A 25,015-nucleotide genomic window follows, 5' to 3' on the forward strand; every position below is an offset into this window, starting at 1 on the left:
ATATAAAGTTTATATTAATTCACGTATTTAGTGTTTACAAGTGCGTCCGTTGGATCGCTGATCGATCGACTCTCTGACAAGCACAGCGAAATCCGTAAGGTAATCAGAGTAGTCAAAGAATGGAAAAAGAAAATTGGTGGTTACTATGGTTCCTTCAACAAATGAACCATTTCATGGAAATTCTAATTACTGATCAGTTCAGGATTTTACTTCAAAGGCGAAGTCGCACCCTGATATAATGCGAGACGTAACTCCGGACGTAAAACTCGGTACGTTAAATAGAACTGAATAGATATCTCCTAAGTTTCAACACATGCTGTTACGCTCGAATCTCACAATAGGTTACAAACTTAAACTGATCTTAAATTGGCTTCCAACTCAATCTCATAGATAAGCATATTTACTGGGTTTTGTCAAGATTCCAACATGGAAGCTAACCAAGCAGAGAATCTGTCAACGAACGCATTTGCACGCATCTCTATCGATATACATGAAATAATTATTAAAAAAAAAACATGACAAAAACAAGTGCACTGCAAATAGTATCGAAAACAATATTTTTCAACGGAGATAAGTATATAATAGCAATTAATGTATAGGATGGGGTAGTCTTCCCTCGCTCTGACCCCGAACGAACAAAAGACATACATGTAAACTAGTCGAACGTTATTCACAGAGACTCGACCATTTCGAAAAGATAGTGTATCCTATAGTAAAAAAAAAAGCACACACAAAAGGATTTACTATTAAATATTAACGTCATTAAACGAAAAGAACGATTTCGCTTTCTGGCTTCCCTTGTCGATCGAATCATGCCAGAAGATGACTCGATGTAAAGGCGTTTCGCAGAAATGTTTAGATTCAACATTTACGTACATGTCGTGCAAAACGTGCAAGTGCCTCGAAGGGTTTGCGAATGTGCGTTCCTGTCCTGTTATTGGCTCTCTTCGATTTTACGTACGCAAATTAAAGGTATGAAAAATGCTGATCGACAATAAGAGCACGATAATTTTGTTGGTCAGTTTCCAGAGTCCTTTACGGACACGACTGACTTGTTTCGACGTACAGGGTCGAACCAAGGTAGACTTAGAGTAGAGTATGACGCAAGATTTTACCAAGAAAAATAAGCCTTTAACTTAGAAGGACGTTAATCAGATACTGCAGATTCCAACTGCTTTTTGCAAATTGCAAGCACGATATTAATTTCTAACTTTAAACTTACGTCGTTCCTAACTGTAAGCCCACTGTATCACCCTGTACATAATTATTTGCGTAACCAACATAATTATATCCATGCTTTTTGATTTGGTCCGACGCAGTGTTCAGGGGCATCACAAGGACGATGTAACTATTACGCTTTTTCGTACAATTTTTCAAAACATTGTAGAAATACGTTTGGCCAATTGTAATCTGTTTCGATCGCTATACATACACACAAACACACGAGTGTACATATATATATATATATATGATCAATATGCAACATTTAAGAGTTTTTAATGAAAAATTTAGAGGAAAAAACCGAAGGAAAGACGCTTGCGTTCGTTTTAGTTACGGATGTATTAAGTATAATACAATATAGAATGCATGTTTACAGGCTGACTAGGGAAAGATAGAGAAAAATAGACCAGAGAGTGACACTGGCAATGGGTTTGTCCGACACCGAGGAAAACGAATTCTCTAACGGCCACATGTGAATGCTACGAATAGACATACATTTAATTTAAAAGGAACAGGAATCTCTAAGAAGGATAGTAAAAACGTTTAGTGTTCGTTCCAACAGCAATATTACGACTTTTGGTTTTATTTAGTTGCGTAGGATTGGCACCCGGCCAGTCAATTTAAGTTTAGTTCTACACAGCGGGAATTGGACACGAATTTAATACGGTGATGCCGGCTAATCGGTCCATAACCGTATTTGTATTAAAATTATGTCAAATTATGCGCTCAACAACCTTGTGCTTTCGTTTTTATCGAATCGATGAGGAACTAGACGACTAACATATTAGACAGTTGCTTGTAGACAGGCGTTTGTAACAACTTTCATTTGATAATTAGGCAGGCGACAATATAGTGAAGCTAACCGCTTACCATCTTTAACCAAAGGTTGCTCGTTATAACCTGGTTCTTTTCATCCTTTAAAGACACACAGCGAATAGAAAGATACAGCGCCAACGTGTTAGAGGCCAGTAAATTACTGTTATTATCTTCGAGAAGAATTAGTTTTTGTCAATGTTCCCTTTATAATTGGTATTGCTTCTCTATTTGATTGCTCTGTTCAAATTAATTCTGTTATTCTACACACACACACACATATATATATATATATATATATATATATATAGTAAACAATGTATAGTACACTATATATAGATATGTATATAAACTATATACGTGTCTGTTGTTTCTAACAATAATTATTTAAAAATATATGGTGGGTACACTCTCTAGGTAAAAGTGTACGACAGAATTCAGCGACATTTCTAATGGAATGGTAGTCTGCCGGCCATTAATCATCAACTAGTCTATACTATGCCGGTCATCTTGGTCCATAACCATTTTCGTTGCTCAACGCAGACCAAGCCTAATATGAGGTAGACGGAAGAAACGTACCTATCTTTGCTATTGACGATGTTGATTTGGAGAGAATTGAAAAGCATGTACCTACAAACCGTTTTACACGGGTGCAAATTTCGTGTGGACAACTATGACTTAGTTATTAATGTAACCACTATATATGCATTATAAAGATCAACAAAACCGAAAATATATTCACAGTTGGCGTCCTTGTAACAAAAAATCGCAAGAACTGATCCGGTCGATCAACGGATCAGAACGGCCCGTCTGATACGAGCATGGCCATCTGAAAAACGTTTTTCAATGATAGACCTTAGTCTTATAAGAAATAATTGAAATGTTTGTACAAATCTCGAAAATAACGTGGGCACACTCTAGTCGTCAGGCAAGATACCGGCGTTTTTGCAGCTAAAAGTGTATCAGTGGCTGGAACCAGTCAGCGTCAATAGCAGTCGCTTGTGGCAGTACTCTAACACTAGCAGTTTGGGCTTTTACCGTATATAAGCTATTTCAAACAAGTGAACGTACCCTAAATCAACAACGTATCCGAAACAGCCTTGATTCTTCGAAAGCTTTTTCTATCCGACAGCAAACTATTGATCGGCCTATTTAGTCTGGTGTTATTGACACGAAAAAAATCAAGTAACGTTTTTTTTTTTAACGTTTGGACAATATCAACAAAACGATAGCTTTAAAGTTAACTAGTTTTAGTTAATAGGTTTTACAAGCTAATTAGAATCTTTATTTGTGGCTTTAGTTCGCCATTAAAGGTGTCTGACCAAAGCGCTTTCTGCCTGATCCGATATGTTCGTTACATTTTGTGATACACCATTTAACGGATGTAGCGCAAAACGTGTTACGGCGATGGGATTCCTTGTCGGCCGCGAAGGCGAAGTAACAAGTCACTCAATCGGTAGTCTGCTATTATTGACGAACATACATTCAACGCAGTGAAACTTCTTATAACTAACTATGCGTTCCTGTTTGGCTATTTTCGAAGTACGTTACCAGCCGGTCTGAAGTTTTATTGTTCAATGGAACATAGAAGCCAATGTGGTATTTTGTTAAAAAGTTACATATCGCGAGCGGCTATATTGACGAGATGAAGTCAAAAATGGAGTTTTGCGAAAAACGAGCATCAATGTTCATTCCGTTACGACCAAATAGGATCTACCTACTCCATCGGTTAAGTTGCCACGATGACCATAATTCAACTAACAACAGCATGAGCACATAATGACTGTAGCAAGCACTCGTAATTCCTGCTCATTCTCTCCTAACAAATTTTACAGCAAGCATAGTTCAGTGTTGATTGACCCGATATTCTCCGCGCAGCCTCACCAAGTGTCCTGCGTCTGATGGTGCCTTTCATGACACGCAACGTAAACGAGACGATGGCCACCGCCATGGTTGATTCCGTCGGCCCTGCTTTTACTGGATAGTCTTCATGCATTGCGAGCTTCCTAGCATTACGGTTGTCCGCACCTATGATTTAATCTGATCCGATTAAGCGTATCGTAGTCATGGCTGAGCCTAAAAAACCTAATTATAATCGATAAATCCTTTTGCGTCGGAATTTCGACGACACCGGGGTTGAAGCCGACATCGGGGAGTAAATGACATTCAGGGAGATGCTTCTCCGACTTCGGCTATAAGCCACGTTATAGGCCAGCCGATTGCAGTGCATTCGGTACGCTAAAATCGTTGGCAGAGCGCGCGTCTGGCAGCTGGGTCGAACCCTAGGGGTATGAGTCAGGAGAGGGGGTGGTGCTGCACAAAAACGTGTGCAGAACTGGGCCGCAGGGCCGATAAAGTTCCCCATCATCACTATGATTCCATTGGCGACCAACATTCAGTGGACGGAGATCGGATAGTGAAGCTATCGGGTGTCTTAATCAGATTCCCAGGCCATTAAGCTTGTAGCCATAATATAGCCATTGTTTAAAACTACGATCCCGTTTTTTACCCTACCGTTTCATATATGTATTTTATAACGTATAAACAGCGAATGATATAGAAGTCGGCCAAACAAATGGAGTGGCTAAATTTGTTCGGTAATAACAGTACACAATGGTACATAATGTGTTTGAAGCAGTTAATGTTATTCGATCTGCAAAAACATGCCTTGTAACTTTGTATTTTTTCATATATTATCCTGCCGCTTGCTTGAAAAACGTCTATTGGTTGACTAATCACAAAAAAATAAATATTCGTTTGCCGTGTAATGACTTAGAAAATACACATCGCTTTAAGGCTTTGGGGATGGCCTCTTAGGACAAGGAGAGCGAATGCTGACTGCTGGATTGTTAGATACCTGCATCACTATAATGCTAGGTAAGTTTGTGGGGTTAACCTCCCTTCTAAATCGCCTAATAAATAAATAAATCGGATAATTGAAGTTAACGCATGCCCGAAATTCTACTAGTTAATGGATATTCTACAGTGAAAATATAAATGTTGGCCTTGCCAAATATTATCGGATAGTTTAACTCACTTATATAGTAGTTAAAGTTTAGACTGCATGGGGCTTCGAATAGTGTTTATACGCATGTTTACTACATCGTTTCCATATTGGTATCAACATCTCCTGTCCTAATCGTTCGGGTGCCTATTTGGCTTGTTTCGATGCTGCTGACAGCTTCCAAGGCGCTCTTTCCCTGTGTTTCGAACTGTTCGTCTAATATCGCCGTTAGACATTCTGTCCTATTGCTGGCTGGCTGACTGACTGGCTGGCTGGCTGGCTCCCAGCACGAAGCGGTGTGTGTTTATGCCCGGATTCGGACCTAGACCGCAACGTGTCCCTTAAAATTAGTAAGCAGATGCGTTAGCCACTAAACTATCAAGGGGACAAGTTACTCTCACTAAACCTGCCTGTATTGTCTCTCGTAAAGCATCAGCGAAATTACACGTATACTACATTATTATGTTCTATCTATGAGTGCTACTCGAGCCACGGTATACAGGAAGCTTGGATCCGGCCATACCGTCGTTCCTGGGCGTTATTACTGGCTTTCATCAAACGCATAGCGCCGCAGCTGGACGCATATCACTCTTGACATACATACAGCTGATGTCTTAGCTGTTCAGGTGGTCTTACAACTGGTTAAAAAGACGGCGGTAATAGTTGACACTAACGCAATAGAGAGCATCAAATTTTGATTGAGAAGCGCGCTCGGCCGCTTCTCTAACGGCGATGGCGGCATGGTGAACAAACGTATTTGCTCTGTTGCTCACATAGGTAATAGATGGATAAGAATCTCCCATTAACACTTACTCCCGTCCATCTCCGTTAGCTTCTATCTGCCAACGGACTCATCTCTTTAAAGGCCTTACGGGAAAAGCAGTGTGGTCGGAGACCCGATTTGTGTGTTCTCGTTCATGTACCCCCTTTATTTGACTCATTTGTGCTATTGTCACGCCAGCATTTCTCGTTTTAGAGTCTTCAATGCTCCTTTAGAGAGCAGATCCGATCGAATTTCTCGCTGTATCAGGACCTGCATCAGATGAATTGCCCTCGCGAAGGCTGCTCATAATCCTCACACAGATAATGTTCCGATTACTACTAGACCACGCACATCAGACATAGGTTTAATGCTACCGATCGCCAATTGAACCGCTATACGCCATGCACTTTCACAACGATCATTGATAACGCTTGGTTTTTACGACCGACGTCATACAAGGCATATGGTAGCGTCATCAATCAGCCGATAAGCGATATAAAGAAATGCACTGCGATCTCTTAGTCCGTCATTGGTCAGTCGTTTATTGCTGGCATGCCAGTATAAAAATGAATGGTAATCTCAAGGGACGAAAGGTAAATCCATGGATAGGTTACCGTCACACTAGCACAACGTGTGGTCGGTTAGACGCAATTTGGCTAAGTACGTTTTGTAGTAGTTCATTCGTAGACAAAACACTGGCACCTTCGTGCCGGTTTGAATGCACAAATAAAACCTGTTTGACAGGTTCCATTCATAGGAAAGCCTTATTAATACTAAGAGTGTTTATATATTTAGATCTCTCAGTCTGTCTTTGGATTGTCGTTTATTGCAAGCATGCCGATATAAAAGCGAACGATAATCTCAAGGGACGGAATGATAGGTCACTATCACACTAGCACTACGTATGATCGGCTAGAGGTAATTTGGCTAAGTACGTTTTGTAATAGTTCATTCGTAGATGAAACGCTGGTACCTTCGTGCTGGCTCGGATAAACAAATGAAGCCCGTTTGATAGTTTCCATTCAAAGAAAAATCTTTTTAATGTTAAGGCTGTTGATGTATTTAAGAAAACAGGTGTGTTCATTAATCCGCGTAATGTCTCTTCATTCGTATAATGGATGATTTTAGCACCAATAAATCTGAACTTGTAAGTTGTTTTTAGGTGGCCGGCATAGTTGTTGTCGAGTTGCATAGACTGTCTAAACGCATTGATCGTGTTCATGACTAGTTCAATGGCCGTTGGTAGCATTGACTTTGTGTACATCTTTTACCTCGTATGCCGCCAGCTGGGCTTTATTTAATTTCTCCATTTTAGTATTAGCACATTGCCAGCCCCCCAACTACTATTGCTAGCCTTATTTCAGTAGCTGCCGGTACTAATAATCAGAGTAATATTTCGATGTGCTTCGATCCGTTGAGTTGACCACCGGATAGGTGGCGGTAGCCGATACAAATCCGTGTCAAAAAAATTGTCCCGACACCCACTTCTACCAATCAAGCTATAGCAATTGAAAGAGGTGTAACATCGATGTCTGGGCATTGTTCAGCACACCGTTTTGGTGGCTCTAGCAAGTCCGAAATCATCTAAGAAGGAGGACTTAATATTATGAGGGGATGGGAAACAAAGACAGAGGAATTGGGATAATCAGCCACCATTACAATGACGCCGGCGTGTTGCGTCCATCGAACTGTTTCTGACCGTTTTTTTGATCGGGCCAAGCCGGTTACGAGATTAAGGGTAAGAGAACAAGTCGGTACAAAATAAGAGGGTCAGATAAGCATAGCGTTCATAGCGGTGACAGGCGAAGCTCCGTCCACGCACATTTTTCCGCCTCATTTGCGAGCATCCCAACTTTTTCGACTGTTTCAACTGCTCATCCACCCCTTTTTCCATCACCGCCCGGCTACTGCTCACTTTGTCATTATTTTATTTTGGGGAGATATGCGAGGTTGGAAGAGGGATTCGGGCAACAGGCAAAATTTTTGTTACAACGAATAGCCTTTTATACCATGTCGAAGTCTTTTCAGCAGGTTTACTCTAAGTAACGTCCGAGTCATCCTGGAATCTGCGACATCTCGGTGTCCATCCACTATAACCGCCGGTATCAGCGTTAATTGGAAATTACTAATTTTGAGGACAAAACCATAGTTTGTGCCCTTAATCGTGAATGACATACATATCACTGACCTCCATGTTTTCTTCAAATTCTCTTTTTTTCCTACTTTTGTCTTATCAGGCCCTTATCGTAATCAAAGCCGCTGCAGAAGTACCTCAATCGTGTGTTCCGCGAGATAAGCAAACATTCAGTGCCCCTTCCCCCTTTCTGGATGGTATGGTATGTCATCTTTAACTCTATTGACTTGATGAGCAATGAACGTCTACGGATCGACGTTCTTTGGCGGTCCCCCACGGTCTCATATTATTCTTATGGCTGTCACCCGGGGAGGCACTCGACTTGTCGTATAGCACTGTTCGATCGTCTAGGGTCAGTCCTGGTACACGCATGTTGGTAACTTGTTTGTATGACCTCTAGATTTCGTCTCTTGTTTGTTTGTCAATTCCTCCGACTCATCATTGTACCTCTCTACAGACGGCCTTGTTTCATGGATTTTCTGTCTGAAAGCTTATCTTCGTTACCATATAGGAACCGGAAACACGACTGATAATGAGCAGAATAGTACTTGAGTTAAGAGGTTAGCTGCTAGATGATAACGGATGCGAGGCAATAGGATTGAATTCCTACTGATGGTTGTTATTGTCTTCATCCGAACAGATGCTATTTTTTTGGCATTGGCACCTGATCGCTTGAGCAGCTAGAGTGCGCTAAACTTGCGCTACTGCAGTAACGTTAACAAAGGGACCGACTTGAGCGCCCGACGTAAGTCTGCCGAAACACTTCAGAATCGAGCTTCATTCCAATTTCATCAATGCTCGCTTGGCCCGTACGAGATGCAAGTTTTCTCCCGGTTCTTAGCAAATCCTGTCACGTGCTGGTCTTTATAGCTTCTTGATTGTAACGCACCAGGCCCTGAGTTATTCCCTGACTCACCGCACTACTTGGCCGTTAGGCCATTCATTCTTGGTTATCTCATGCTCTATGTCCTTGATCCACTTTTTCAGTTTCCTACTGTTAAATTCAAGGCTCCTCGCTTCGTTCATTCCGCATTAAACAGCTTCCACCAAGCCGCGTATGATTTCGTTTACTCTACAATGTTGCCATCAAGTTGCACCTCGCCGTTGTTCTTTGGTTCCACATATATATATACATATATATATACATATATATATATATATATATATATGAAGAGTATAAAATTTTACACGCGCTAAAAGTACTATATCTAGTGTACAACGCAAGGACTAATCCTCTCAATTACAGCTTCTGTTCGGAACCTAAACTATTAACTAATCGTTTTCAAAGGAAGGTTTCTTCAGTTGGCAAATAGTAGTTCAATAGCAACTGTCCGTTAAGCGTTATTGGCAGATCTAAACTCGGTAAAATTTCGGTTAGATACGCAGTATACAAAAATTTCAACGGAACAAATTTTAGGCTGCCGGAAATCCCACAAATGCAGGGATTCGAAACGGACAAGAGCTCCAGATGGTGCAAAAGCGCGCCAAAAATCTCGCAAAGATTAACCGTTAGAGCTTATCTGAACGATCTTAGAGACAGTGGATATCTTCTTGTGTCATTTTTGTGCCAAAGTCCAGCTTTATCCAAGAGGGCATTTTGATCCATAGAAATGTTCCTCGAATGTTGAAAAGCCATAGGAAAATTGGTGGTAACGTACATTGTCGAGTTTATGTAAAAATATTTTCTTATTTTTTATGGGCGAGGGGACTGGAGCTCAGTTCAGTAAAAGCGGCGCATCATCTTCTACTATGACGAATCTGTTCGGGTCAGCAATGGCGAATGAACGCATGCCATTACGATAAATAATCAGACCATATCTGTGTCAATTTATATGCCACACTTTATTGGGTTGGCCGAAAGTACTGATTGTTTTTGAGCTAGGTAGCTTTAAAGTCATATATCTCAGCGCACACACATAATTCAGTTAAGAGCTAATAGCAGTAGAGGATGCCTTTGTGAAGACATAAAATAAAACATTTTAAATCTTAGTAAAATTTCTGCCACATTTTATTACGGACAAACAATTGTCGCTTGGGTCCACAGTGCTATTGGTGGTCAGTCGGAGGATACGGCCCGAAAGTGGTTCTATTGCTTTCGTTTTGGAAACTTCCATGTAAAATATACCCCTTGTAGTGATCGGCCAGTTATAAAGAAATATAATAAAATAATGAAAATATTGTAAAAATCGATTATGGCAACATATGGTCACCAAATAGTTCTAAATTATTAGAACAAAGCTGGCTATACTAAGAAGCTCGAAACTTAATTTAGTTTTAATTTAAATTTAACATGAAGAAAAAGAACTTACGCATCGTATTTTCATCTACGAAGCTCAAAATACGCAGCTACGCAACAAAATCAATTTATTTTTCAAACGGTTCATAGCAGGTAATGGAAGGTCGATTACATAAGCTACTAATGTGCAAAGGGGGGGGGGGGGAGAGCGGGGCAAAGATCCATGATTTGTGATAAAGTCCGCATTGACGGCAACTGGAGATTATGCTACGTGTTTAGTGGGATTGGAAAGATATAGTTTATTACGAACTGCTGTTGCTGCCGCCTCCATTTTTAACTAACTGGCAAAAATTGAGAGGACTAAGATGGGAAATTTATGCATACGCCATACAACCCGGATATTGCAATAAAAGACTATCATCTGCTTCAGTCCCTGCAGAACTCCCTCTTAATTAATTAATTCACTTTCAATAGAGGCGGTAGGTAAAAGCCGCTGGTGACAAAGTCGAAAATTATGATATTGCTAGGAATAAGCTAGAAGGATATCGATCAAAATTCCGTTTGGTAGTATTACGTTCAAATATATGAGAATACTTGCTTCAAGTCCGGTGCAAAACTGTCGACAAACCAATGTATAAATAAAAAACCCAAAGCTCTTTTCCGGTATTTTTTTTCTAAGGAAAAGGCTCTAAGTATAGGGGAGGTCGTGTAGACACAACGAGGTCATGTTTATCCGGTAGCGTCCAAACTTTCTAGCTTTAGAGTTGTGTTGGAAAGAACGTGCAAAATAAGGCAGACAATGTTTGGCGGGGAAAATTGGCGCAGGTCAACGGTGTAATAAGCCTCATAAATGACAGCTATGAACCATACAGTAGTAATACGGTCTATTTAAAACTAGCAACAAATCGTCAAATTCGTAAAAACTTCTAAGGTATTAACAACGGGGAATCATTGAGGCACTTTAAATGACCTGTCCCTTATCAGCCAGCGTCATTAACTTTGCTTGCATCCCTAGTCACTCACCAGAAACAAGAGCCTTGTAATTCCCGTGACGAGGCGATGCACATTGCTGCCTATCATACAGCTCTTTAAATGAAGAGCCCGCTTTTATTGTCACGGAATGCTTGGAACTCTTTTTTTTTTTGGTCCATTTAGGCTCAGCATGCTTACTTGACTTCGTGACATTCCATTATTGTGTGGGGGGACGGCAGATTGACTCAACATGAAAGCGACTTCATAAACCATGACTACCCCTACTTTCTTCCGTCTCCTTCCATTCCCTTTGCTCTTCTGTCAAATAGTAGAGGTAAATTTTTTGAACAGAGACCTTACACCTGAAACAGGAATTTTGAATTCATGACCCGGTTACCGCGATTCTCCTACGATCACGGTTGCCCTAATTTTTTTTCTCAAAAAGTTCCCCCTTCGCCGACCAGGTAAGCCATTGATATGGTCCAGTTCGTTCTGAACTTATCTATTATGTTGAAAGTTGCTCAGATTCTATCGATACCGCAGTTGAGGCTATTGGAGCTTCCCGAACTTGCTGCTTATTTCAGCTCTAGATGGTTCATTGGTCCACGTCAGCAAAAAGACAAAACGCTAGCCACATCTGACCTCTGAGCTTTTTCCATTCGCCCATCGACGCATTACCTTCCTACAGCATCAAGTCCTGCGATTAGTTAGCTTATTGCTTACCACGCCTACGTCGAATTTTTGTTGACTTCTCTTAAGCGGGGACAAGAGGCCCAACGGAGGATCAGGGTAAATAACTAACACGCACGACGTCTATAAAATCTACTCCTTGGGCACACCGACTTCCGAAGCTAGCTGGTCTAGTATCGGTGACGAGTTCGCCCGGCCGGTTTAACAGTGGACAGCCAAGTCGACAATCCCTTTCACCATATCGAAGTATTTTACCACGTATTAATACACACTGTGGCCAGGAGACACACTCTGCTAAGCTACTGCTATTGCTACTGTTATAATTGCTACTGCCATCTAAATCGGTCAGATTGATCGGAACAATTCCGTCACCGTTGTGTGAGATGGGAGGCTCATCAAGCCGCATTATATACGTGCTCTCTGGATGCCTTATACTTTGAGGAAGTGCCATGCAGTTCTACGTAACAGCTAGATAATAACAGCTGGTGTTTGTCGAAAAAACGACTAGGTTGAGGACTATTTTTTACGCTTTAGTCTTACCTTACCTTGTATTATGAATGCGTCTCGATCTCGTCAAGTTAAAAACATAGTGTCTGCCACTTTGTGACGTGGTACAAATAGCCTTTATTTGTACACAATCTGTGCCTTTTTAGCACTTGTACCAGCCTCGAAAGAAGTTAAAACAGTATTCGAGAATTTAACTGGTAACGTTGGTGCTGAATGGAAGTCACTTCTATCATTTTTCCGTCCCAATGATACTTTAGCTTTCCGCTTATGTGTTAACAGGCCACGCCCCGCCATAGCTATCGACTAGAGCACATCTGTTAACAAATGGCTTCCTTTCAGACTTTGATGTTGCCTCCTATCGTCGCTGGTAATCGAAGAACCGGTGTTGTGTGAAAGAAACTGCGCCCGGTACGTACCGTGCTCATTTGAGCTTCATAGATATGTTTAACATATTATCCTATATATACGATCATCAATGCTAAATATACGAGAGGGCAATGTTTTTCAAAAAAAAAAAAAACTTCCCTCAATCCGGTTATTTACGTTGCAACTACCGAACTGAACACATATGCAGATTTGTTCATGGTGACATGTAAATTATAATATAACTCACCAGACGAGCTATGCTCAATACCGTCAGCTTTTGCTCCTTTTTCCAAAATGTGCTCGTTTGTGCATCTAGCACCTAACTGCGCTCTTAGATGTAGCTTCTCCATGAAGAATATATTTAACACCGTAATTGTCCCTACTGTGCCTGTTCGCCTTTAGAGTGGGCCCATCATCAGTAAGAAAACATGTGAGAGAGGAAGAGAAAACATTAGGGGACTTGACCCTAGAAGTTTGCTTATGGCTACCCGGAAAGAGGTCGGTGTGGTACTCGGCAGCGCAAGTAACGAAGGTGCATTTAACAATATATCCTCGCCTCGTTTTCTGCGCTGTGGTTGTTGGCGCCAGTGCTATCGTCGCTAGCCTCTATGTTCTTTCAATAGCTCGTATCACACCGTGTTGTTCAATCATACTACACAAGCTCGCGAGGGCCGACTAGCCATTATGACCTGCGTTCTCAGAGCCATGTAAAACTAACCTAGGCGTCTCGAGGTGCTATCGGTTGTTTAACCGTTCGGGATTCTCATTGCTGAGCCGATTGTATTGGCAGCAATAGCTGAGCGCGCTTGAAGGGTCTGGTCAGAAGATGGCTGCCGTTTGTTCGTCAAGCCGTGGCGTTCAACGAAACTTGCAATGGCTGCCCTAGCTTCCGCGGGGCAACTACTACTGCTGCCGACACTACGGCTTAGGCTTCATCCGAGCTGTCTCTTGATTTCACCGCCTGGCGGGTGTTCCATTCTTGACAGTCACGTTAACAGCGAACAAAGCGAATCCGTCGCCCTCCTTGCTTGTATTTGCATTCACTCTCGCCGCCGGAACTACGTAGCAATTATACGCTCGCTGTTTGTAGTCCTCTGGAAGCAACTATGCGAAGTAGTAGTTCCCGTGCTTTCCTGCATCAAGCAATTTGTCCTTCTACTGCGTGGAAGCTCTCATCAGGTCGGTCCGCCTGGGGGCAACTGCATCGTAGTGGGAGAAAACGTCGGCGGCACCGCACTCTGCCAGGACTCACAAAAACCCCATGGCACCCATACTAGACAGGGTTTCTATTTGACTACTCAGAGAGCTGTAGCTTGTACCCAGCTCGGAATTGCCCATGCTGTTGACGCGGCCGCCCACGCGTCTTTGAGAGAAACACTTGAACCCGTTCGGCCTGCCGAAATGGACGAATGACTTATTGTAAGGATGCAAAGAAAGAAACGAAAATGTATTGGAGTGAGGAGGTGAACGGTCTGCGACGAAACGCAAGAAACTGCTGTACAGCACCGTTGCTAAAACTGAACGATCACGCTGAGTAAGAGAAAAACGTTCTGCTTGAAAAGGCCACTTCACATCAGTAGAAGCCGTCACTGCTGACGGCAACGGCAGATACCTCCTGGAGTTCAAGCCCTAGGACGACATAGAGTAACTAGGCTAAGGCTAGGAAATATAGCTTGATCATAAGTGACTCTTGTTCCAGTCAGCCAAAGTAGAAACGGTGGTGTCATTTGGAGAAGCATTGGCACGCCTCATCATCGGCCCGTCGTCGCATGCTGCTCTTGTAGTCTAATTCTAGTCAAAAAAATGCGCTATACATCATCAACTACCATTGCATCCTGGATGACGGGTTAGAGTGTAAGGAAAATGTACCGTTCACCAAGGCTTGTACTTGTGTGTCACATAACAATGTGTGTATTATATATATAACAATGGCCCGGTAGTGTCGGGGTTCCGGGAGGTAACATTATGGCGCCAACCACGGCACAGCCATCACGCACAATTGAACTTTGCCATGTGGAATGATATTTGGTTAGTGCCGCTAGCGGCCATCACGACATCATCGTGTAGCCTAAGGCTGTTATGATTGTTGTTACTATTAAACTAGCATCGCCTACGCCGTTGTGCGGTGCAGATTGGTCAGTCTCCGCCATGGCACGAAGCGTCGTCTAAACCTATTTTAATGCTTTGGAAGGTGCTGAAAGAAATCCGGAAGTCACGAAAAGTAGCGATACAAGCCAAAATCGTTTGAATTCCACTTCCGAAACGTTCCGACCTCTGACGCAGCCGTCGATCTCTCCTCTAAATCTTCTTTCAAAGTCGCTAGAAGTGAAGTTAGTTATGCTCAATTTGAATCTGGCATAGTCAATCTTGTGTTTACCGAAACCGGGCTATACACAAAAGTACGTGGTTTGTCCGCCCTGAAACAACAAGCCCCTCACGAGGCGGCAACCGTGTAAAGAACCCCTTTGGAAACAAAGAAAATTCACCAAGTTAAGTTAGAATACAATTGGTGTTGCGTCTCGTGCTTTGCGCATTACTTGCGCCATTTCAATGGCACAGTTTATTGTCTGACACAGTGATGAATCATGTTACCCGTACATCACGGGACCGTTGCTTGCCAGTATCTCGGGCGGCAAAATCCACTCTAGGTATCGCTGTACGAGGTTAGCCGCCGTTCAGAAAATAGGACTCTCTTTTATTTAATAGATCGATGCACGTATAGGTGTATGATATTTGCTTTCCAGCATTGTTTTCATTATTCGCTAGATATCATGGAATGATGTTAGGTCGACTATGGCAAAGACCCCATCTGTAGACGTAATTCATCATCTCAGCACTACGATCGCTTTAGGTTATTTTGTTTCCCTATCGGAATAATGCTCGTTTTCTAAATACGATAGTATATTGCTTGAACTGTTGTGTATAGATGTTTGCGTTTGCTATATATATATATATTGTACGATAATAGGTTAGTTAATTACTGTTACATGCTGTAGAACGCCTGCCTTGCTTTGGAAGTTTGGATGGAAGTTCTATTGGACAACTTGTCTATCTGTCTATTATGCGTTGTGTGGTTTTACGATTCATAGTATCAGTCAAACGATATAGTTAGTAAATATATTTATATAAACTATAGAATATTCATATAGTATAGTTGAATAGTATAGAATATTCATATATTGTGTTTTCCTATATTTATATATATATATATATATATTCATTGATTCAAGCATATTGTATCAATGTTACTGGCGAAGGAAAATAATATTACTTAAACAGCACGACCATTAAGTTATAACTTCAGTTGTGGTTCTGCTGCGTTTTACGCCGGCTCACTCCGTAGTTTATACAGTACTTAAGCATTGATCATCACTGTCACCATCAGGAGTATATGATTTTGGTAAGAATTATTTGTAATCATTATGATAACGTGGGTACTATGTAAACGTCATCTCTATTTTTTTTCTCTCTCTCTCTATATATATATGCATGTATGTCTATATAGAAGTATGTATGTATGATATAATAGTAACGATATTAATAAAACATGCATTCGATAGCAGTGTCGATTTTAACAAAAAAAAAAATCGATTTATTCTACTTGGTTGGCTTGTTGGCTTGAGTCATTGACCTTGAGATCAGTACTGATCCGTTTATTGTAACATTATCATGAAACATTAATAGTGTAGTCATATGGAATAGGCGTCTGAACATGCGACGGACATCAAAGGTTCTTACCATGTATAGCGTAATCACTTGTCTTTATCATGTGAATCCCTTGTGATAAGTGATAGGTCGTCCTATTGACTGCTTATAATGGGCCTTTCAAGGGCGTCTATGTTTATAATAGGATTTATATAGAATGTCGGACTATTCAAACCACATGTTCCGGTTTGTCATCATCATTTACTATTCTAAAGATTGTTCGTGGGATCCTTAAGAGATGACTCCGAATCGGTTCGAAGTAGTTCTTCTTTTACGAGTTTCTCCATGCGAAGTCGCTTCTCCTTTTCGTCGATGTCCGCCTCGGAGATTGTGTCAAGGATCTTGGACATGCCGTCTCTACGGCGTTTTTTCTTGTTTTCCATCTCCTCCATGCCGCGCAGGACCGCGTCGATCTTGTTGACGATCTGTGCGATCGAGTGCTCCATGCGGTCGACGCGTTTCACCAAAACGGTGATCTCTTCGAGGCTTGCGCCATCCAAGCCTCCACCACCTGACGAAGCATCTGGTATGATACTTTTCTGCTCATTTTCAATCTCCTGGTCAAGTAGGTTCTTCTGGCCTTCGAGATGTGCCATCATCGCTTTGACCTCTTGCTCGTTGAGCTCTCGGTTTCCATCGATATCGTATTTGGCGAACAGCATTTCGATTTCGGTATCGCTGTAGTTCTGGCCGCGAAGGCTCTTTCGTACTTCTTCAAAGGTCAATTTATTATCATTGTCGGTATCGGCCATACGCATCGCGTTCTGAATGTCGACGATCTGATCCCGTTTACCTATTTTCGTAAGGAAGTTGTTATATCCCTTTTTGAAGTAGTCGACAATTTCGAACTCATTTTTCTGCTGAGCGATTTCTACTTTTACTTCGGCATATGTATCGTTGATGATTGCTAAAAACATGTTTAAAAGAACAAAGAACACAAAGAACACATACGAGAGGAAATAGATTGGTCCGAGCACACGGTTGGCCTGTTCGAGCTCCTCAAAATCGAAGTCGCCGAGAATCAATCGCAGAAGGGTGAATACGGCGTTGATAAAGTTGCTGAACCCCTTGATCTGGGTGCCGAACAATAAATAGCCGAGCTGGGCAAACGCGAAGAAAACGATGAAGAACATTACCGAGAAGCCGGCGACGTCCTTTGAACAGCGTGACAGCGTCGACGAGAGCTGTGTCATGGTTTTGTTGAAAGAGATGTACTTGAAAATCTTGATCCAAGCGAAGAATACTGCCATTGCGACTGCGTTGTTAAACTGGAATTGGTAGAAACCCAGTTTACCGAAGTCGGCATATTCGTCTGGTTTTTTGAGCAGGTCGACAAGTAACGAATTCACCATTATCGTGCGGTATATAGAGAAAACGATACACACACCTGAAATTATGATTACTAAAATGTCGAGGATGTTCCAGATTGACTTAAAGTAGGCCGTCCGATTAGCCTTGATCTCCAAAAACTCTTCGATGACGTAATAAAAGATGTAGAGCAGGAATAAGAACTCACAACCGAGGATCATGTAATCCCCGGTGGAGACATATCGTAGAAGTTTTACTGTGCGGAAACTCCATGACGGGACCATGCCTCCGGTAGCTGGAAACTCGAATACAAGCTTGACGACACAAAACAAATTCACATTAGCGTTGTAGACGGTGAAGTCGATAAACACAACCCTGGTGCCCCGGTTAATCCAAAGGTTGTCCTTTAACTCCAGAATGGACGCTAGGGCCTGCTCTTTTGTCGTGCCGATGTCTGAGTAGTAACCGGCACCGCTGTATCGGTAGAGCAGGCCCCAGTGATCGTAACCATCTAACTCCTTCTCCTTGTGGTAGGTCCAGGCCGAGCCGTTCATAAGGCCGTACGGTTCAGTGTCTTCGAAGAATGGTGAATAATTGTCATAGCACTGCGAGATGACTTTCTTAAAGTTGCTGTGGACATTGCACGAATTGTTACGCACACGTAGCTGGCGGAAACGAGGCGATCCAAGCATGCGATTTTCATAGAGAATGTTTTTGTCATCCCTTACCAATGACTGATTGTTATACCAGGTGTCCCAGTACAACGAGTTAATCAACACGTCATCAACGAACTGCCAAAAGTTGTCGAGGTTTGTCGAGCCTCTCAGACTGCCAGAGTTGTCTTTAAAACTCGAATCAAGGAACAGATCATTGAGAACTTTGGTCTGATAGTACATTGTCGGACTCATCATACCAAACGTCAGAATGCACAAAATGCACAAGAAACAAATGTAGATGAAGAGTTCACGTAAGGTGGTCTTTACGAGCCAGTCCTTGTCCGATGTGTCTGCGACCATTTGGCGTGTTGCCCATAGCGAGCGGATGGTTTTGAAGCATCCTTTGGGCGGCTCGGCGAACACCTCGCTGCGATCATCGACAATCTCGTCATATCCGCTGCCGAGCGTTCCTTCAAGATCTTTGGAACGGGGCCTGTTATTTTTCCAGGCCGAACGCGCTTGTTGGCCTGTTATCGGCCGAATACCGCTGGCCGGTTTGCCATAGCTAATATGGTCACTCTCGGGGCCGCCGTACATTGCGGAAGGTCCTGAGGCAACGCTTAGTTTTGACTAGGTTTTCGCTCGTTGTTGGGTGTTGGATTGTCGCGAGGTCCGATCGGTAGGAGTTCTCGGCACCAATGGCATCTGCGTAATTTTACTATCGACTGGTATCTCTCACGGCCGTCACGCACGCTGCATTCGCTTACCATTGGCTGGACAGCCGTCGACGTCACGGGATCACTGTTGCACGTCCGCCACTGGCAAGGAGAGGTCAATCAGAAGTGAACAGTGAGATACAGAATCAACCAACCGCGAATGGTTTGCTTGGTCTCCCCCTCATTACCGGTTCTTGCTTGTATTCGAGAACTAGATGCGATTGGAAACTGCGGCCAGCAAAACACAGCCATTTAATCGGCTATAATATTCGTATATGGGTATACATGGTGTATTAAACACACCTCGAACCTCTCGTGGTACCTTTACCCTGTGACCAGCCAGCTGGCCCGAGCGAGATCTACTACGCGCTCCTATGGGTCACACTAATCGAGCCTCTCGTCCACGATATGTCTAGAAGCAGGAGGCATTCAATATAATCTTCATCATTAGACCTGATTTGTTTCAAGGAATGGAGCAGGCGCTTATCAGTGTAAAAGGGCATTATCAAGCCGTTTGGGTAGCTTTTCGGAAGCGTCCAAGTTGCAGTACACTAAGAGACGGTGATTAATGAATTCATCAGTAGAACTGAAGGAGAGACATGAAAATAATCCCTGAAGCCAAAGACAAACTAGCAGTGCTCAAAGCGCTTCGTAAAGTATCTGAATCGTAAGCGCGATGCAATACGTTGAATGGCAGATCCTAAAGTGATTCTCTCCGATTCTTCTCGACAACACATATCAATGATAGATTCCGTAGACATTTTTTTCCACATTGTTTACTTTTGAGATTCCACTTTGATGCTGTACAGGAAAATCTACGCGAATAACAATAAGAGTAGTAATAGTGAGCCGCTTCGCTTACTTCATACCTCTCTAGCACCATCATCATAACAAGCAACCGAATTCTCCACACTTCATTTGGACGAAACAGTGCACATAAACTGACTAACGTATAGCAAAGCAACTGCTGGTAGTTGGCCCTGAAGGCTATAGCAATCGTGTATAGGCTAACGGTTTATTATGCTCATTGTTATGGAGGAAGAGGTCCAGCATAGTTCTAGTAGAGGTTGTCTGCCGTACGAGACGCTACGCTTCGACGCGATGTGCTTTCGACCGTATAGGTCAGTCAGTTGCTCAGTGTCCAGCTCTTAGCGGTACTGGCAGGTCCATTTCTGATCGGTAGTTAGCTGCTAGCTGTTTATCACGATTGCGCGGCATCTGGGGAACATACACTGTCGTATTAGTCCTATGTAACACGGTGGGCGTTTACGTACAGTTTTATGCGAAGAATAGACAACGACTCGTTACTGGCCAGTCAGTACTTCAGCTTAGTCGCCTATGTGACACACCCCTAAGCCTAAACGTTTACAGGGACGCACTAGTAATCAGGTCGCTCGGCCAACTCAGGACAACAACGACAACAATACGGAACAGCGAAATTCTATTCGACTCTCAGGTAGGTGTGGGCCAAAGCCCACGACGACACGTAGGATTGTTTGCCATAGCTTGCTAACAGAGACGCAGTAGTCCCTGGCTATTTGGTTTTCCTCGATAAGGAAGAAACTGCCTGTTTGCCATGGCTGGTTAGACTGATGTTTTCCTGAACTTCTACAATGTCGATATATTCCGACAATCTCTGCGGACGGAGTGATTGACCATACAGCATTGTTTGACGGCGTTCTATTCGGCTTTTCGATCTCTTCATGACCAATGTGCTGGATCAGGCGGGACTGCAATTTCTATTCGTTACTACAATCTAGTTCACACGACTCGAAGGGACACCCTGCGTCACACCGTGTCCCGTAACGCGCGATCGAAAATTCGCCTATTTATGCCTAGGACACAGACTATTATTACGGATCATATGCTGTTGTAGTTCAAAGTGCAGCGTTTGTCGTCAAGGAAATAACCACATTAATTAGGGCTAAACTAGCTAATCATATATTACTCATAAATTATATCTATCAAGTGTTGCCTACTGCAGCAAAATTGAAATAAGTGAAATAGCCTTTTATTGATCTGGTACTCACTTCCCATTATTATGATGTACTATAACATAAGCTACTTTTAACTAGAATTGTAGGAACTTTTTAAAAATGGCCAGCAGTTTTCGCTTCTATTTCCTCGTTGTTTTGCATGTACAATGTATATTCACACCAAATTCTGTATTTCTTCTATACAACTGCCCATATATACCATGGCGCAGCGAACTAACCTATTTTAGAACTTAGCTCAAAGTCGCCTACAGGGTTCTAGCTCGGCAGCTTGACCGGAGTTGATGAGGCCGCTCGAATAAGGCATTCATGTAGCTTAACAAGATTCAAGCCCTCTTTATCTGTCCGTTTGCAGACGGAAGCAGGCTTCAGCTCGTGTCGGATGGCAGCTGTCGCTGTCCCCCAAATCAATCTAGTTCTCCCACGCGTTTGGTGTGTTTTTCGTCGTTAGCCGACGAACTAGTAGGTACCAAAGCTTGATCGTAATGTGGTCGCTGAGTGAGCTTTGTAACTTTCAAAGTAGCAGCAGTAGAGGCATAGCTGCAACTGCGTTCCCCCCAAACTGCACTATCCGACCGCCTGCCACCGCTCTCATCCTACCTCCTTTGCAAATCCAAACTATTCTAAATCTCTTCTGTGTCTTCTCTGGGTTCGTTCCGCCTGGCCGAGATTCCCCTTGGCGGATATCCTCAAAAGAAAAGAGCTTAGGAATAGGGCCTGGCAAAGCCGCGCTTTAACGCACCGTCGCAGTATGCGCCTTTACCCCCCCCCCCCCCCCCCCTCCGCGCGATTCGCTCTCCGGCGCTACTCTCGGCCCGCGAACCCTTCGCTGCTGTTTTGAAATATTTACGAGCTAGATCAGGTAGCATACTAGCTCGGGCACTTGACTTCAGTCGAACCATAGTCTGCTATATACAGCCCGTCTCAAAGTCTCCTGACTTTGTTTGCCAATAGCAAGGCGTGACGGTCTACTTGCCTTTGCCGACTCTCCGTAGATTTGCCAAATGTGCCTCTCTTTTGGTTTTTCAGTCCTCCCACAGCAGCAGCAGTAATAGCTGACCCACTCAAGCATCGTTTTCGACGCCAACGGATATTGCTTCTAACGATATACCGAAGTTGTGTTTGAACTCATGCCTTCTCTTCGGCACTATGTTTTCTGCGGAGCTATTACTAGATGCGGGCTGCCTAAGTCCTCGCCCCTGTTGTTTTCCAACCCGAGGTAGGGCAAGCAATTTTTTATTCTTTGCGAGTGCATTTAGCCATCATGGTAAACAAAGACACCTAAAGCAACGAAAGAAAGCCAAGAGCAGCCAAAGTAAGAAATACGAAATTGATGCTGTTTCAAGTGGAAATAGTAGCAAGGCTGCGGTGTTTAAATCGTGGTAGTTCTACATGACAAATTCTGTTTCGGCGGTAGTATGCAATCCAAGACAGCCGGGGGATGATTTTTTTTTGCTATCATGTAACCGTCAATCGATATCTCTGATGCAAGTATATTCTGAAGCCAGCTATCGTGGTCGTTGGGAACAACTTTTCAAAAGCTCTTCTGGTGAATGTTAACTAAAAAGTTAGCTAACAACTGGCTCAACGAAAGCCTTATAAATAACTATAACATATAAATAATATTCGCTAACATATTGACAATGCAGTTACCGAAAGCTATTCTGATACTGATTCGTTTGATTAGTGATGGTTTCTCAACTGAAAGTTCAGCCACACCAGCAGTGCCCAATGAAACTGAATCAGACTGGACTGTTTAAGAGCCGTGTATTGTGGCGTAGTAACCACTCTGTTGCCTACGTTCTAATGTTAAATCTTCTAAATATGATACATCCATTATCTCTCATCCTCTCAGGTTTGAGACCCGTTGCTGAGCTGAAAGCCACTGAGTTTCAAAAGATAGGAGAGCGAAATTGGCATTGCTTTCAAAGCACTGATTTGATACCGGCGAAGACTGAGCAGACCCTAGCCGTCATCCGGAAAGAACCAGGACAAGGCGAAGACGGCGATGGATGACTCCCGAGAGCCTGGACAACCAGAGTGACAGCGTACTCGACTGAGGCGAAGCAGACAAGTTTGCCTCATCAAAGAGAAGAATCCCACTTCATTAGAGGCTGGACCTGGTTACCAGTTTGGCTGGCTTGCTGCTATTGCTGCTATGTAGAAACCATTAAACAACCTCGCTAAAGAAACGAGCCTTGCCTCTAACAAACTTCTACACAATCTATGGCAACTTTTGAGACTCGTGTATGTTGGGTACGATGCAGACGAAGACCAGCATCCGTTCTCAGCGTAAACGCTTCGTTTTATGCTAATAGTATCTGTGACAGAAGCGTGATAGGATGTTGGTAGAAATATTAGCAGCTGAAGCATAAAAAGCTGCAGAATATTCAGTGGAACTTTTTGGGTAGACAGTAGACAGGAAAAGCTCAAGATGTACAGCATTTCAAATGTGGCATCGTACGTATTAACGTCAGCTGCACATTTACGTATTGCAGAGTCACGAGCGTCACCGGGATGCTTGAACCCGTGTTTTTCATATATTGCTTGCAGTATCGCCACATGAGAGATACTGATATAAATATAAAAATATGTTTTTTTTTTGCCAGTAAAATATTACGTAAAGATATTTTTCTTTGAGTTTTGAGACAGAATGTTTTTTGCATTTATTGCCAAAAGAACCCATTTTTTTTTTATCCATTATACTTGAGCATGTGCGACGTGTACTCACAATAATTAATTTTTTACATTTTCCATTTTTCAAACAATAACAGCAAATGTACAGAAGCCTACCACGCCTTATCATAACCGATGTGGATTTTTGCAGCATTAGAAGGTACCCTGAAGATAATACCAACTGGATTGTGTTCACCTGATTAGGCCCTATAGTAGATAACGGACCAGTGTGAAATGGAAGACTTCGACACCGGATTTCAGCCGATGTCTAACGCTAATAGGCAAAATAGAGACTAGTTAATGATCAAGTTGGCCTTGCGTTGTATCTTCAGATCTGTATTATCACACGTCTTGCTACACAAACAGCGTTAATTTAAAGCGTTAGTAGTGAGCGGTCATGCAATGCAGAAGTCGGCATATTACTTCAGTGAAGACGAGTCCAGCGGCAATAAATATGAAAAAAATTCATTTGTACACCGATTATTAAAGTAAATCTAGGTAATAGTAATAGCACTCTTTGCTTCCGTGCATTTATGGTGGCAATAGCTTCGTCCGAGGGGCTGCGAATGTTACTATTTATTGAGTCGAATCAAAGAATTACTATCTACAGGTAACGCTTATAAGCTGTCTACACTTCGCATCCAGACGCAGAGATACGACCATATATTTTGTTTATTTGAACTTGGCGGCAGTTATCTTCGGTTTCTTCGTTTGAAGAATCGTCTCGGTAGTACGAATTATAAAACTAAGAGATGCCTGATATTTACCTACGCATTCAATATACTGACAGGCCTTCCGAGTGTCTTGTGCTGTGTATGATCTACTGCGACTTCTAAAACAGATTCGAGGAAAGGTGACTGGGTTTTTACGCACTTGCAGAGATGTATATATAATATATGCTTACACCTACACCTAGGCTTTTGCCCATATGAAAACTTGATTACCAAGATAAGAATAATAGGTATGCTAGCTCTACCGGTAGAGCGTCTGGCAAATGAAACTAAAGATAGAGAAAACGAAAAGGTGCAGGGGTTTGTGCCGTGATTCTGCCACGAACAGGAATTTAGTTCGAAAACAGCACTTCTTCATCTCCTGCTGGCGACTCGGAGCCTTTGAACTTTTTGGTAACAAAAAACGTTTTTTTTACCATCAATCTGGGCGCGCGTAACATACAGTAAATAAATATCGATTCGCCACACACATATCGTACTGAATGATTGTTGATAACAATTACGTTTGTTTAGGCTCGCCGAA

General features: G+C 42.6%; 2 protein-coding genes and 1 long non-coding RNA gene across 3 annotated transcripts in view; 1 reads left to right on the forward strand and 2 right to left on the reverse strand.

The window, feature by feature from the left end:
- Positions 1-25,015, reverse strand: part of LOC111265139 (neuronal acetylcholine receptor subunit alpha-7) — a 98,035-nt gene that overhangs the window by 64,756 nt on the left and 8,264 nt on the right. The window lies entirely within an intron of this gene.
- Positions 818-23,699, forward strand: LOC147752856 (uncharacterized). The gene is made up of 4 exons (XR_015312956.1): positions 818-972; positions 4,811-4,911; positions 12,680-12,748; positions 22,941-23,699. It is a non-coding gene; the product is annotated as an uncharacterized LOC147752856 (long non-coding RNA).
- Positions 15,197-19,194, reverse strand: LOC111265138 (polycystin-2-like protein 1). The gene has a single exon (XM_022841555.2). The coding sequence runs from the start codon at positions 18,970-18,972 to the stop codon at positions 16,621-16,623; it is 2,352 nt and encodes a 783-aa protein (XP_022697290.1). The 5' UTR covers positions 18,973-19,194; the 3' UTR covers positions 15,197-16,620.

Source organism: Varroa jacobsoni, unplaced genomic scaffold (assembly GCF_002532875.2).
Source record: "Varroa jacobsoni isolate VJ856 unplaced genomic scaffold, vjacob_1.0 scaffold_936, whole genome shotgun sequence".
NCBI classification, from domain to species: domain Eukaryota; kingdom Metazoa; phylum Arthropoda; class Arachnida; order Mesostigmata; family Varroidae; genus Varroa; species Varroa jacobsoni.